This window comes from Elaeis guineensis, chromosome 11, assembly GCF_000442705.2.
Source record: "Elaeis guineensis isolate ETL-2024a chromosome 11, EG11, whole genome shotgun sequence".
NCBI classification, from domain to species: Eukaryota; Viridiplantae; Streptophyta; class Magnoliopsida; order Arecales; family Arecaceae; genus Elaeis; species Elaeis guineensis.
This window is the reverse complement of record NC_026003.2, coordinates 89377101-89393668: the sequence shown is the minus strand read 5'-3', so window position 1 is coordinate 89393668 and position 16568 is coordinate 89377101. Positions and strand designations below refer to the sequence as shown.

Genomic DNA, 16568 nt, shown 5'->3' with positions numbered 1-16568 from the left:
TATTAAAATAATATAGTATAATATATTATGATAATAATATAATTACAATATATTATCAAAATATAATATAATATAATATATTAGACTATTATATATAATAATATTTAAATAATAAAAAATATTATGAGAAATATGAATAGATCTTAACGGTTTATTCAAAAATTAAGAATATAAAAGAATATGAATAATAAATTTTAAATCTATTTTTTAATATATAAAAAATATAAATAATTTATTATTTTATCTAAATATTATTGAAAAGATAGTTACCTAAAAAAAATATAGGTATCTGAATAAATTTTTTATCCTCCAAAGGATGGATCCTACGGGAAATGAAAGAAAAAAAAAATCCCATCGCACGTTACTGCTACTGCTCTCGTTTTTTTCATTTTTTCGGAACATCTACTGCTCTCGCTTTCTCCTCGTCTCACTTTTTTTTTTCAAACCTTTGGACGCCACCTGAGATCCTACTGTGATGAACTGCCTTCAGAACCTTCCCAAGTGAGTGGAAATCCAACGCCCTCCACCCTCTTCTTTATCTTTCTATCTCCTTCTCCCCATTTTTCATCTACTTACTTTTATCACTGTTTGGTTCCAGACCCCTTGCTCCCCATCTACAAGCAATGAGAAACCACTCTAGAAGACCTCCGGTCTTGAATCTGGTAAGGGTTTCCGATTCTCTTCGCTTTCTTGAATTAGTTTGTGGCTTTTGGTAGTTGATTTTGGATTCATTTCTTGCTTGGGAATTTGCTTTTGCATTCTTTAGCAGGGGATCGTACGAGCTGATCTTGGTGGAAATATGGGCATGAATGTAAGTTGTTCTATCTTTTTTTAAATCTACTGTGGATTCTTTGTGAGATATTTAGTTGTTGATTTTTCCATATTCTTTAATTCTTTTAATCCCCTGTTCTTGTTATGATTCTTGGCTATGTTTTCTATAAGTGGAATTTTTCAAGCCCAAGTATTTTCCAATGTAGTTTCAATATTTGGCCCTCACTTATTGGAGAATAATTAGAATGGCTGACTGATTGAGTTTTAACTTGGCATAAATTATCAAAATGATAGCATGCCTGTAATACTTGGATGATTTTAAGATGAACTGATCTGTGAAATTTTGTCAAAGAAGGATATTTTTCTGCATAAGACATATTTGTTCCTTTTAAGTCTGCTAAAAGAGGAAGCTAGTATTTTTCCCATTATAGCCTTGTTTTCTTCTTTGTTGGGCCGAGTTTTCCTGTAACTCTGGTCTTGTTTCAAACTGTCGAAACCATTTGATGCAATCGTATGAACATAACTCTGACTAATGGATGGTAATATCAATTCACCATGTTCAATTGTTCATACATCATGCGCTGCTTCTTTTTGTAAAAGAATTTTAAATGTATGTGCAATATATACTTGCCTTTGTGCATATTGGTTTTTATTAATAAAAAAAATTAAAAAGCCGATCATAACATGTGAAATAGTCACGTTAACATGTTAGACAAAAAATTTGATAAGTATTGCTGGCATTTCTTTTATGCCATGTCATGTATGCCATGTCGTATGGATAACATTTATAACTTTCTCTAGTTTTGCTTTTCATGATTCTATCTTGACTTTGGTTTGTTTAGACAAAAACTAGGAAAAATATTTTGGCCTCATGCTTTTCTCCTGAAATCTCATCACGTATTTCATTTTCCTTTTAATGAGTTTAAAAGATGAAAATGCTTTTAAAATATGAAGGTTTTTCAGCATTAGGTCACCGTTGGTGTGGGGTGGATGTCTGGTCAGGACACCACCTCCTAGGATCTTTTCGGTACTACGCGATGCAGCAGGAAGAAAGAAAAAATAAAACAGAAAACAATCAAAATACATGGATCAGCTACAAAAGGACTCGCCTCCACGGGGCATGCAAACTTCACTATGAAAAAAAAATTTACAAGAGGAGATCTCATCCTCAACCCTCGTACACCCAATTTCTCCCTCGCAGAAAGTTCTCCTCACAAAAACTCTCTCTCTTGGAAGACCTCCTGAACCTCTGAAGCGATCGCTATCCGCTGTCCAGGAGCCTTCCTGCTCCTCTCAGCGTAGCAGGCTCTCTCTCTCTTCACGGTGTTCACGTTCTCTGGTTTCCTTGCGTGCCTGGCCCGTGCGTTGTCGCGCGCTGGGCGATGCCCCACCGCGCGTGGCCGTGCCACCGCTGCTCCGCCGGCCCACTGATGGCGGTCCTCCACCGCCTCAGATCTCGTGCCGACTTCAAAAGCTCGTATTTTCTCTATTCGAGCTCCGTTTGAGGTGATTTTGATCTCGTTGGACTCCGTTTTTCGTCGCGAACCTTGCTGTGGGCTCAATATGGATCGAATCTTAAAACGTCAAATCTTAACAGTTGGTAACATGCTGAGATGGTACGGAGCCAACTAACCTTATGAGATCTTTGGATTTGTTTTATTTGGCGTGTTTTATGGGAGTGCTTAGGGAGCTGAACTTTTCCATGAAGCATAATGACAAGAAGATACAAAGTCTGGTATCAATTGAATGATGCTTGAAAATGGAAGGTGTGCTTACTGTGGATTTGCCAAGGGTATTATGAGGTGAAAAATTGATTACCATGATATTTGTAATTGAGAGAGAATGTCAAGATGAAGATGATTCGAAAGAGCAGCATGGCTTAAAGTGTTTGATTGTGGTATTAGCCTCCCATGCCTTTTGCACAACCAATTATCCATTGAAGTGTCAAATAAATTTGACAGCTTTGGCCATTTTAAATTAGTTTTGGTTGAACCTGACCCAAAAAGTTATCCTGTTTGGCACCTTTCTGTGTTGTCTTAATTCATGGATTTTCAACTAAAATCAATTTCGCTTGCTCTCAATCTGTCTCTGACAAGCCCATGTTGTACATCCCTCCTCCTCAACAAAAGAAAAAAAGAAAAAAAGAAAGAAAAAAAAGGAAAGAAAAAAAGGAACCCTAATAAACTTTTGTTTTTAAAAAAATTTTCTGTATTTATTTTTTTTATTTCAAGATAGGGCAGATGATCTGGTTCCTAGCTACTTTGATCTATCCTTCCAAAAAATGCCATTTTTTGGCAAGTTTTACTCAGAACAATCACTTTCAAATTCTGCCACTTTTAATTCTCCCTTAAAAAATAGCCATCCTTGGACTTCATGTTGACAATAGAATAATCATTGATAATAATGTTTCTACCAATAGCTACATGAAGCAACAAGTCCTTATTTATTTAGATGAATTCTCAATCCATTTCTTGAGGTAATATTCTCTTGCATTGTTGGAGCAGAAATAATCTGCTTTGACATTAGCTGGCCTTGGTTACCTGGCTGATTACTACATTGCTGATGCATCAATGGGACTTTACTTGAAATTTCATCATACTAATGGATATCTTCCAACTCTTTTACTGCTCTATCTTTGCATGTCCGTTAGCACTAAGCAGCCATCTGGTTGCCTGTATTTCTAGTTGCAACTATAACTAGAAATGCTGCATGTGTATTTGTGAGTGGCTGTTTGGCTGGGTTGCATCTAAAAACTGCAAATGTAGTTTTTCTGTTTGGTTGTCCGATGTAGGGAGGGCATGTCACCCTACAATTGACATGGTAAAATTACCTCTACTAATATTATTGTAGTATATATTATTATAATAATATAATAGAGCAATATAATAAAATATATCATATTATAATATAGTATATAATATAACATAAGATAATATGATATAATATAATTCAAGATAATAATATAATATAATTATAATAACATAACAGGCTATATTTTGATAATTGTTAGCACATTATAATATTATATGCCTATATGATATGGTGTTATGGTAATTATTATTTTATCATATAAGAACTAATATAATAAGGATAATATCATGATAGTTTTTTGTAATTATCATCATAGTAATATTATTGTCATATGATTATTGGAGGGAGAAGGAGATGAAGGTAGCCATTTAAGGCTGCTGCTAGAGCCTGTATATTGGTCTGTGGCCATTTTTAGTTGCATCCCTAGATGCAACGGAAGGGCCATAGGGTGCAACATAATTGCCTGCATCTGGCCCAGTTTTTTAGGCAACCAAACTCCTGCATCTATCCACTGACAACTTTGTTGCAGCATTCAAGGCCCAAGTGCAGGCTATCAAACAGCCCCTGGCTGAAACTTCAATCATCTTGGTTCATAAAAATGATAAATCTATTTAGTCCTTTTCTCGACATGGAGCTTAAATGCTTTTGGTTGTTGGAATTTTAGATAATATACCTTTGTTTAGCTTGATTGTTCAAATAAATTTCAAAAGGCCATTGAATGAAAAAGCACCACCATTCAACTGTAATGCTGGTAAAAAAATCTAAAGAGAGAAAACTGTGTTACATGAACGACCTTTGTTTTCTATAGCCTTTTATTGATTGTTTGGTTCTGTGACAACGATATTTTTTTCTGGTCAAGTTTGTTTTTCTTTTCTATTGTTTAAAAAAGTCATTAATTTTTAATATTCAAAGGCTAACCTGCTTATTACCCTGCTTCATTTGAATGACATGCATATCTAAGAATAATTGCTGTAACCAGCTATTTGTGTACATATCATGTGTTGCATTTCATAGTTCAGAACCATCATGGGAAGTTAGAAAAAGCTTTGTTGCAATTTTGGAGAACATTTGATGTCTGTTCAGGAGAAAGGTTCCCTTGGGATTCAACTTGAGATAGAAAATCTATATGGGTGAAATATGAAAGAGTTCCTAGTAGATGGATGCTGCAATTATTTGCAAACTCTACCACTTAATATTTCAAATTGGAGTCTCAGATTTTTGATTACTTCTATGCCTTATTTGTACATATCCATTTATGCTAACTCATCTATACATCTGTATAAATATTAATGGAATCCTAAAGAGGGTGTGTTGTTTTTTCTCATTTTTTTCATGGTATCAGAGCCAGCAAATTTGGAGAGACAAGAGTATGGAAAAATGGATTCAATGAAATTAAAATGCCGAGAAATATAAACTTTACTGGTACTTGAATAAAAGGCATTGGAACCCTTTATGTTTATCAGAAATTCCTAAGTAAACGCAAGGTAGAAACCGAGGAGAGGGCTTATGATCAGTGATGTCCTATAAATTTGGATAGCACAAGCATCCAAATATCTTCAAAATTTGCAAGTCATGAGGAGGATAGCCATATAAGACATAGTAAGATGATTGGCCCTTTAAAATAGTAATAGAGGGAGTACGATTAATGAAAAAAATAGTAGTTTGAATTGTATTAGTCCAAAACCTAGCAAGCATGCAAGATTGAAAAAATGTAGTTCTAATAATATTAGCAATATGTTTATGTTTTCATTCAGTTATCCTATTTTGTTATGGTGTATATGGACAAGAAATTCTATGAATTATATCATATTTATGAAATAAAATAAGAAAATTTTCATTATCATACTCTTTTCTTCTATCAGATTTAATTTTTTGTTGAAAAACATTCTCAATTAAAGCCTTCAATTTAAGAAATTTGTCAAACATCTCATGCTTGAATTTTAATAAATATATCCATGGATAGGGCGAATAATCATCTATGAACAGAATATAATACTTGAAACCGGAAACATAATTAATAGGTGCTTGCCATACATCAAAATGAATCAGTTGAAAAGCAAAAGTCGAAAAGGATTCAAATTTATTAAAGGAAAGTTTTACATGTTTGCCAATATGACATGCATTGCAATAAGACAAATTTATTTCAGATTCAAAGGGCATATTATTCTTTTTCATAAACTTAGACAAAATCAATTGACTCGAATAACCTAACCTCCTATGCCAAAGATCGTTGCTAAGTGTTGTTGCAACCAAAGTAGATTTTGACTTATTCCCTATGCTTGCAACTCTCGAAAATAAAGGATAAAATGACATCCCGGACTATTGCATCATAGAAACTCCATCCTGGTTTCCTTGTCATTCACAAAAAAATCAGTAGAGTCAAATTCGAATATTGAATTATTATTGCGACAAAACTGACAAATAGAAAGCAAGTTGTGTTTATGGAAGGAACAATGAGAACATTTTTTAAATCAAAGATCGAGTAGGAGTGTTTAATTTTGTTTCACCTATTTTTGCAATGGTACATAGTTGACCATTACCAACAAAAATTCTCTTCCACTATAGGGCTTAGAACTCAAAAGCATCCTTGGATCTGACATCATATGATTGGAAGCACCAGTGTCACGATAGCAGACCTCCTCAAGGGATTCATGAAGGTTCATGGCCACAAAAGTTCGTGGAAGGTTGTCAGAGATAAAGACATGATTAAATCTTTGTCTATACTAAAGAGTGGTGTGATTGAATTTGTCACATATCTGGCACTGCACTCTAGTGCATGGTAATGAAGAGGATATCGGCTGATGTGGAGTCAACGATTGGTTTTGCATCTGTGGTTGTGGAAAAGAATTGGGAAAAAAATTGGGATTATGTAAAAAAGGTTATAAAGGATATGCTTTTGGAGATCCTCGACCATACAACCTCCACGACTTTCTGTCTGTTCGCGGTCTCCACGAGATCTACCTCCATGACCACCTTGATTTTCTTGGCCTCGATTGGCATAAAGGGCACGATATCCTGTGATGAGCTTACTGGATAACGACTTCTCTGTACTTCGGTCTCCTCTTGCATGAGAGGATGGAGTTGATTGAAGGTGGGCTTAGTTCGATGAATGTTCAATGCTCTCACAAATCCTCGATATTCTTCTAGAAGCTCTAAAAGAACAGTTATCACAAGGCTTTGATTTGACTTGCCTTCTCCAATTTCATCTAGGGTGTCTCCAATAGCTTTGACCTTCTGCATATACTCGATCATTCTCACTGTTCCCTTTATGTTCTGAAGTTCTGACTTGAGAGAGAATGCAGTAGATGCAGTTTTATCTAAGAAATATGCCTCAATCATCGTCCAAACCTCACGTGCTGCCTTTGGTGAAGTAGATAGCACCATCGATAAAATGCTCAGCAACAACGTCGTGTTAATCCATGACAATATAATTGTATCTTCTTTTTTTCAGATAGAGTAGGCTGGATTGGCCAAAATTTTGTTGTCAATTCCCTCAATTGTTTGACAAGAGACGATTGTTGTGCCATCTACATATGAGGAGGCTCCAAAACTTTCAAGCACATTCAGAAACACTTGTTTCCAAACAAGATAAGTGGTGTTGGTGAGTTCAACTAGGACCAAGGTTTTGATGTTGATGATGGGGAGTAGTGAAGACACGTTAGCTGCCATAAGTTTGTTGTAAAATGATAGAATAAAAGTTGCACTAAGAAATTGACAACTAGTACTATAGCAGGATTTACTGTAGCAGACTTGTACTGGTATTGTAGTAAGCAGTAAAAATGAGAAAAGTAATGTGAAAGAAAAGAAAAAGTTTGATGATGGGTTTGCGGATCCATCGGAGATGGGTATGGGTATGGCCATATGGGTATATGAAAGAAAAGAGGAGAAGAAAGAAAGTAACCGGTGGTAAAGGATCCATCGGAGATGATCACTAATGGCAGCGGCTTACCTTAGGGTTAGAATTTTGGCTCTAATACTATGAAAAATATCGATAAAAGCAACACAAACTCTCTAGGATTGTATTAATGTTTATAAAGATATATACAGATGACTTAGCATAAATGGACATGTACAGATAAGGCATAAAAGTAAAAAATAAAATAAGCCTAATATGCTACTGCCATAAATAAGATTTGCGAATTCGGTATTAGAGCTCGTGTCGGCCGGCCAATGTTATGGCTTGGTATGGGTTCGTACCAGACCGGACTGGCACGAATCGACAGGACAGAGAAGGGAGAGGGAGAAGAAAGAGAGGAAGAGAGAGGGGGGGAAGGAGAGGAAGAAAGGGAGAGGGAGAGGAAGAGAGGGCCTCCGACGGTCGTCGGAGGCCATCTAGGATCTTGCCGAGTGTCGGTACACGCGGAGGAAGGGAAGGAGAGAGAGTGGGAGACCTCACCGACTCATCAGAGGCCCTCGGAGGCCTTTGGATGGGCGGCACCGCCGCCGCAAGCTCTCCTATAGCTGGTGAGGCAGCATGGAGGGCGATTAAGGGGCAGTCGAGGGCTGCGGAGGATGGTAGATTCGAAATAGGGGTTCGCCCCTATTTCAATTTTTATTTTTGATTTTTAACGAACGAAATCGGCGATAGCGTTGCCGACTTCACCCTTTTTTTTTTTTAAATTCGGATGAAGTCGGCAAATGGTTTGTCGACTTCAATTGAATTTTAAAAAAAAAAAATAAAATTTGCGAAGTCGGCAACCGGGTTGCCGACTTCATGCGTTAAAAAAAAAAAAATTGAAACAAGGGCCAACCCTTGTTTTGAAAATGAAGAAGGTGGTGGAGGCCCTCCTCTGGCTCGGCCGCCCTTAGGCCCCTTGATGTGGGCTCGTCGGCTGCCAGAAATGTCGCGGTAGAGGCGCCATCCCTTCCAAAAGCCTCTAGAGGCCCGGTAAAGACCTCCCACTCTCTCCTTCCCTCCCTCCGCGCATACTGACCTTGGCAAGATGTTGGATGGCTGGCCGCCGGAGGCCTTCTCTTCCTCTCTCTCTCCTTCTCTCCTCCCCTCTCTCTCTTCCTCTCTTTCTTCTCTCTCTCTCTCCAAGAACCATTTTGGACATCGGAACCGTCCCGGTTCTCCATCGGCCCCGCTCCATATGGGATGTACCTGGTGGTTCGGGTCGGTTTTCAAAACCATGGCCATAAATACATCTAATGCCATAAATACAATAATACTCTAATAATTTGATGTTTGTTCAGGAGAAAGGTTCCTTGGGATTCATATTGTGATAGAAAATCTGTATAGGTGAAATATGAAATAGTGCCCAGTAGATGGATGCTGCAATTATTTGCAAACTCTACCACTTAATATTTCAAATTGGAGTCTCGCATTTTTGACCGGCAAAGAGCGCTTTTTTGTTTTCCTGTATGCTGTTTTTCTTTTGATGGCTATTGATGGATTTTTTTCAGGCATTTCCTGTTCCTGCTTCCAGCACTGAAAAGAGTGGTGCTGGAGTAAACGATGGGAAATCTAAAATATATAGCAATAATATGACACAGGCAATGGGTGCAGGTAAAGTTGCAACATTCTGTACTTTTGTTGTTTGTAATTAGTTTATGTGCCTCTTGTAGGATCATTATATTCTGAAGAAAATTCCAAGTTTTTCCTATTTACAACCATGTTTAGTGTAAATGGAATTTTCTTTTTTTTTTTTTCTTTTTCTGTTTTGATGAATGCGACCCAGTGCTCACATACAGGCATGAAGTTGGAATGAACTATAATTTTATTCGGCCAGACTTGATTGTTGGCTCCTGCCTGCAGGTTCTTTTGTCATCTGCTTTTTCTTTACAATAAAATTTATCTGTTGTATCTTTTCTGATCTTAGTTTGATGTGTCTTATCACAGACCCCATCAGACGTTGACAAGCTTCACAAGATAGGGGTGAAAAACATTTTCTGCTTGCAAGAAGACTCAGACCTCGAGTATCCTGATTGCTTTTTCATGAGTAGTATTTCTTGATTTTTTATATCCCTTTTTCTCCTCCATTGAAACAATTAATTATATGAACTGCAATTTAAAGCTTAACAAGGAGTTGATCTTAAGCTTTAGATGGGGATAAATTTTCCCTCAAGAGAAAAAAAGGCATTGAGATGGATTTCAACAGCATGTATGGAAGATATGATGAAGAGCTTGCTCCACCAAACCAAAGTTTAAGTAAAACCCAAAGATAAGAAGTATGGAGAAAGGAACTGCATTTCCACATAACAAAAGCAGGAACAAATCCAATTTTCGATTTTCCTTTAAAGTTCCATTTATTCTTCTTTCTACACCTCCCACTATTTGGTATGGGGAAATGAGGTCTGACTAAAATTCATGCCTTCAAGACATTATGTGGTACCCTTATTTGTACAAATTGAAGGGGTGGAAGTTAGTGCTGAAGGGTTCTTTAGACACTCTTAATCTTCTTTACCCATAGTTTCCTTTTTTTTAAAGTTGTCATACTTAAGCATTTCTTCTAGGGCCATTATTAGCAAATCTTGAATCTTCAAGGGACCAAAGGATTCCTAATCATTTGTGAGAATAGAATTTGGAGACCCCCCTATAGCCACACACTGAATAGCACCTACCTAAAAAATATTATGACATTGCCCTCAAGATTGTGGCAACCAACAAGGGGCTCCAAATTCCAATGACGAGTTATACTTCCGCAATTCCTCATTCATAGGTTCTTCTTAAGATGGTTGTTTGGCCCTCACCTAGGATTCATCCCTTTTTTTAAAGGAATATGAGAAGATTTCTTGTACACAATACCGAGCAGGATATTAGTCTATGCAACCTCCTTTGGAAGGATGAGCCTTCAACTTATTTGGTTCCACTACTATTTATTTAGACTTTTCATTTTATAATTTTCAAGAATGGCACTGTACTATCTGTATGCTTCTCTGTTCTATGTGCACTTTGTTATTTTTTAACTTATTTATTTCCATGATCTACTTGTTGCTAATAGATTAGCCTGTCTAAGTGCAATTCCTAATTATTTGGTTTGTTTATTCATCAGACCCTTCACTTGATATTATTTTTTCATCAATTTGGCATTTGTCTCCTATAATTCACTCTCTGTCATGCAACTCTTAACTAAAAAGTTTATTCAGGGCTCAAATTTTGCATAGTATTGGTCAGTTTTGTCTATATGGCTGATTCCAAAAGCTGGAAGGACTGAAAAAGTATCCTTATTGTTGTGAACCAGCACTGTAGTTGTATATCAACCAGTCTCTGCACACAGTTCTCACTCTTCTCCTTACTCTCTCATAAATGGCTACAAAGCTATCAATTTATCTAGCAATAGATCAGGCTTCCTTTACTAATATATTTAGATATTTGGGGTTGACATTAGTGCCATTCAAGAATTTGCCATTAGACGTGATGATATTGAACACCATCGCACTGAAATCAGGTCAGTTGATGACTGCATATTATAAATTGATATCACCATGTCAATATCAAGCTAATGCCTTTGTATCTTCTTTAGATAAGCCAATATGGACTGTTCTAATACTTTCTAACCTTGAAGTTATTGCTCTTTATGCTCTTTATATTTTTGACAGGTTATTTGTTTTGTAATTTGGCTAGTTTTGAACAAATGTAGGTCAGAGTTTTAAAATTCTGATTTTCTGGCAATGGATATTGTTGCTTCTAAAACCCTGTGCCTTAGCTGATCCACATTCCATCACTTTTTAGCAAAAATTTAGATTAGTCATACTTATGATAGTGAAACTTGTCGTATTGATCTTGCTCTGACCAAATATGGCATGTGAACTACTATTGCCATGTCAGTATAGTTCATTTATTATTTCTTCATCTGCATTGTTGTGTATGATATTTTAACATTTTTTCTTCACTTTGGTTATACAATTATTTTCTTAGTGCAATCATTTTGAACTGTTTCTCATTCGCCAACAAGATGTCTTTAAATTTTCGCCTCCTTTTTCTTGACACTTACAGAAAAACTAAGCCCTTCTGGTTATTGGAATATAGTGGGCATGTGATAATTGGGATGTTTTATTCTTTATTTTTCTTTTGGTTTTGGTGGGGGTTGTTTTTTTTTGGGGGGGAGGGGTTCTCCAACAAAAAGAAAAACTGATAGTTCTATTTGCAGCTTTTAGGTGGTTTAGGGTTCTTTTTGAGTGTATATTTGCATTTTTTTAACTTTAGTATGGAGGGCTATGATTAGGTTATTTTATTCCATAATTTAAATGGAGGACTCAAGGAATGGTTTGTATTTGATAGGTTTGATTGAAGGATTTTTATGCAGCTGTAAGACATACAGGATAATAGGAATACTTCCACTAGGTATTTTCAACAGAAATGTTAACCATTTAATAATCCATTTGGTTCTCTGCACCTTCCATAACCTTCTTTAATTCGCAGATAATAAGGATGCATATTATTTTTTTTTTTCACTAGAGAGAGATCTTTGGAGTGCCCGGCCGCACCACCCCTCCTCCCGGCTACAGTGCTGGTGACCCCTCTTCGTTGAGAGGAAAAAACCCTCCCTTCCCCTTCTTCCTCTCTCTCTCTCTCTCCTTTTCTCCACTTCCCTCTGCTTCTCTCTCACTCTTTCTCACGTTCGGGGGTTAGAAGGGCCTTACAAGATGCCTAAAAGAAGCTGCCCCCCTTTTCCTTAAAAAGGGGAATCATGAGGCATCCCAGTTTGGATGGCCTTGTACTGACAATAAGGTACAGGTACCAACCAGTGCCAATATAGTTCGACCAAGATGAGTGACACAAGTGTTGTACTGGCTGAACCGGGGTCTATATTGTCCATTACTAACCTGTCCCTGCTGGGATGCCCTGTCTGGGGCCGGTTTCAGTCCTATCCTGGTGTCGTCATTCTAGCAGAATAGTATGATACTGCTGGTATTGTACCGTTTTGCTGGTATTCAAACCTTGTTCAGGATACTCTCTCTCTCTAGATGCCCCTATACTTCCTAAGGACTTTAGCATGTATTTGTGTTTACATGCCTTTGTTCATAAGTGTGCACCTTTGTTCTTGTAGTCGTTCTGCATGCCTGCTCTAATAGCATGCGGAGAGGTCTTGTTGGTAAACATTCTACCAATTATTGAGAGAAATTCTCTTTCTGTGGGGTGTTTGATCTACCAATGAATTGATGCATATATGTTCTATGTCCTATATGTATTGAAAGTCCTTGTCTTCTGTTCTTAGCTTTATTTGTAGCCTCTAATCGACTAAAAGGATTGTTTTAGGCAAGAACTCTTCTACCATATCATTTTGACCAGTTGGTTTCTTCAAGATTCTGTTCCTAGAGTTCCATATACCAATTCATATGACAGTACTCTTCTGAATCTATCAAACATGTTAATATTTTAGCTTGTAGCAGGATACTATTTTATAGATTTAGCATACATGACAATTTTGCTGCATTATTTAGTGCCTTCCATATGCTCTGATGTGAGATGCAGCAGGGATTTTGATATATTTGACTTGAGGATGAGGCTTCCTTCTGTGGTTAGCAAACTGCACAAGGCTATAAATCATAATGGTGGAGTGACTTATGTACATTGCACTGCTGGTCTTGGAAGAGCTCCTGCTGTTGCAGTATGCACCGGTTTATCAACAATATAACTAGCTGTCTTTGCTCTCATTACATTTCATTAGACTTATTTAACGTTTTATCTATGACTATTTACAGGATCTGTTAAAAGTTTCTATTGCTTCTTTAGCTTTTTTCATGTAGTGCTGCTGGATCGGTTCATTGTCCATTTCTGAAATTGATTGATTGTTGTTGAAATTCTTTTTTTATCTTCTATATTTTGTGATGTAGAAAAGTTGAGGGAATGGATCTGTCAGGGTTTAGGAAAAGTCTGAATTCAAAAAGGTGCTAGAAATTAAGTTCTGTCTGGAGTTTTGATCTAGATCAAGGTTCCAAATACTGGTATCATTTTTTTGCTAGAATGGTATGGTACTAGACTACTAGGTATGGCACTGCATGGGATTGCATCCTGTATTGACACAATGTGCATCAGAGCTGGTTTTCTGTTGGGATGTTATGGTACTGTTCATACCATTCCATTCGGCAGTTTTTAAAACCTTGAATTTTGGACTGAATTATGAAAGTTGGAATTTCAATGCAAAATATTGATAAGTGCCTTGATGAATCCAATTGATATGAACTTAGGACTTAGTTGGGGAATGAAGAGGGTTTTAACATGCTTAGAGATAGGTCAAATGCCTCTGGCCGCCAGAAATCAGATCTGGGTTTTCATATCATTGAACTAGAAGGTGGGACCTGGTGGGTTGTGTTAATGAAAGAGAATCTAACCTATGGATTTGGGATTAGAGTTTAAGTCATTAACTAAAATCTAAATAAAGCAAAAATACGGGGTTTCAAAGGGGCTGCTAGACAATCATTCTGTGCAGTAAAATTTATGACTGAGCGACTGGCTGTTTAGGTACCAAGAAACAGCAATTTGTTATCAATAGACAACAAGAAAAGCAGAAACAAATCTAAAGAGATAAAGAGGTCAGAGAAAACACAAGTTATCACGAAAAGAATAGGGGAAAAGATAAAAAGATGATTTTGGTCTCACTTCAGGGCGTAGGAATTATACTTAGTGGCTGGTCTCCCACCAGATCCATGCCTCATTCAGGATAGCACATTCTGAGCTCTGCAGACTAATTTCTGTATAAATCTCATTACACTAAAAATAACATAATGTTTATGTAGCACTTAAAGACCGCTTGTATTACAAAAACAAAAACATTCATTCAACTATAATTTAAAATCCCAAAACTTTCCTGATAAGGAATGGTTACCGTAGCATGAATGGTGCTGTGAACAGTAACACTACAGTAACCCAATTCCGTAGTCTATACAATAAAGTCTGAGATCTTTTAATCTGAGCCTTTGATTATAAATAGAAGCACTAGAACCGAAAGTAACTAAAAGGCAAACGGAAGATGCAGAAAATTCATAATTAAAATTACATCTGACAGAATCGTGAAGCCGGAGCTTTCTCATGCATATTGGCAAAAACATGGATTTCCATCATTCTAAAGCAGATGCTGATAATGATCTAATAGAGATGTTTTTACTTGTTTTCCAACTTTTATACGATATGCTGAATCTTTATCCTGTGGGGATCAAATCTATCTTTGGCTAGTTCGACAATTGAACCCAATGTCTACTCATGATAGTTTAGAAAGTTGACATAGAAGAAAGATGCTTTATCTTCTGGTCTGCAGGAAGGGGGGCTGCAAGGGAACAAGAAAAAAACAGGAAAAAGAAATGGATTCATTGCTTGGCTTATTTAATTGGTTCCCCACACCTGTATGGAGTCATAGATTCACTTGGATTCCTAATGGGATATAATGATTCTTAATGATCAAATTTGTTGCATGCTTAAAGTCACAATATCAAATCAAACGGTTCTTTTGTTTGCTTTTTTTTTTTTCGGTTGCTAGCAAAGCACACACATGTAGGTGAGTCCATGCATTGCATCCATGTTTCTAAGGTCTAAAGATCTGAAAAATTATTTTCAGTTCTAAAAGTTACGCACTACCAATGTTCATATAATGTAGTATTAATTCACTCCATTATCAAAAAATATCGAATTTGATGACCATAACAAAGTGATCTGTCTTAACTGAATCTTGTAGTTTGAACCATTAATCAATATTCATCAAAAAAAAAAAGAGAAAAGGAATGCTTAATTTTAGTGGCTGTCTGGTTGTCTGTCAGTTTTAGTTTGATGGATGATCATGAAATATGATTATGTAAAATGGGTTTAAGGAAGAAAAGGGGACTTATCTTTCATAAAATTCATTTTTCAGGACTCATGACCTGTCAGTTTTTCTAAAACAAGTTTTATGAAAGTAACCAAACAACTTTCTTTTTGTATATATAAAACTCATGTTTTGTGTAAACATTATTATAAAACTTAACAGCCAAGAAGCCTCTTAGTCTGGTAAGACAATCAAATAATTTCCACTTTCCAGTAACTTGAGATTAATTATACAGACATAATTTGCTAGCGTGACATGCTGTTTTATCTGCGGTAGGTAAATGTTTTGATTTCTCATTAATTGAAAAGGAAAGAGCTGTCCTCATTTTGCTAACCATGTCTGTTATAAGCTGGATTAGTATCACATGTCCAGATTCTTCCCCTCTCTTTTGGTGCATTTCTTTGCCTCCATGTTTCTGATTCTGTTGTAGTTATGGTTGCATCAATTTGTGTATCTTGCTCAGATTATTAACATGCTGTTCCTAACCATATCTGTTGCAATCTGGATTAGATTCTTGTTTATGTTTATATTATTTTTTTGGGCATTGTTTCGATTCATGATTCTGATGGAATAGGGCTTGTGGTTGTAACTCATTTCAATTTATGTATCTTAGGAAATTTTCAGATTATTAATGTAGTAATGCATTTTCTAATGCAGCTGGCTTACATGTATTGGATTCAAGGCTATAAACTTGGTGAAGCAAATCAGTTACTACTGGTAATCCTCAAAATCTTCAGCCCCGATAATGTGATGGGGATCTATTTTGGATAACTTTTTAATACAAATTTGGGGACATGGTAAAATAATTGTGGTCCCAAAATTTTAGATAAAGGATCTTATGTATACATTGTTATTAGTGAGAACATTTCATACCTATGTGTTATGGCTATTTCATAAACATGATTTTGTTAATTTCATTCTCTGATCATTTCAAACTAAATGTGAAGTTGAGTTACTTTTGTTAAGAAACCTTGAGCAGTGCAAAGTTGATATATTAAGAAATTGTGAGCATTGGCAAACATTATATGGATACATAATCACCATAATCTGGATTGGCGATTCTCATAATAAAATAATTAATATATGACATGGAATGAGATGATTGGTATGTTTAAAGAAATGTGTGGTTATCAGGATATATTTCCGTGTTTCTTATCAAGAATTTGAATTCCAAATAGGCAAATAGGCAAAGTTTAGACTATTCCCTTCCAAAAGCTTGGAGGGCTAAGGTTGTATTACTGTTTC

General features: G+C 36.3%; 1 protein-coding gene across 4 annotated transcripts; it reads left to right on the top strand.

Moving 5' to 3' along the window:
* Window positions 1–375: 375 nt before the first annotated feature.
* Window positions 376–16241, top strand: LOC105034261 (phosphoglucan phosphatase DSP4, amyloplastic). 4 transcript variants are annotated; one of them, XR_012135247.1, is made up of 9 exons: window positions 376–501; window positions 599–662; window positions 767–811; window positions 8989–9091; window positions 9264–9340; window positions 9425–9501; window positions 10672–10743; window positions 10894–10973; window positions 15981–16241. XR_012135247.1 is itself a non-coding variant. In XM_029261562.2 (8 exons), the coding sequence occupies exons 1-8, from the start codon at window positions 476–478 to the stop codon at window positions 16010–16012; spliced, it is 501 nt and encodes a 166-aa protein (XP_029117395.1). In that variant the 5' UTR covers window positions 376–475; the 3' UTR covers window positions 16013–16241. The 4 variants fall into 4 exon arrangements, 2 of the variants coding, with proteins under 2 accessions (XP_029117395.1, XP_029117394.1); XR_012135246.1 differs by having other exon boundaries at window positions 10663–10743; XM_029261562.2 differs by lacking the exon at window positions 10672–10743 and having other exon boundaries at window positions 770–811.
* The last annotated feature ends 327 nt before the right edge of the window (window positions 16242–16568 follow it).

Excerpts from the sequence above, each read along its gene's own strand:
- LOC105034261 (XM_029261561.2), top strand. The coding sequence starts at position 476 with ATGAACTGCCTTCAGAACCTTCCCAA. Across the intron at positions 663-766 it reads GACCTCCGGTCTTGAATCTG|CAGGGGATCGTACGAGCTGA; the intron begins GTAAGGGTTTCC and ends TGCATTCTTTAG. Across the intron at positions 10,974-15,980 it reads CACCATCGCACTGAAATCAG|CTGGCTTACATGTATTGGAT; the intron begins GTCAGTTGATGA and ends TTTCTAATGCAG.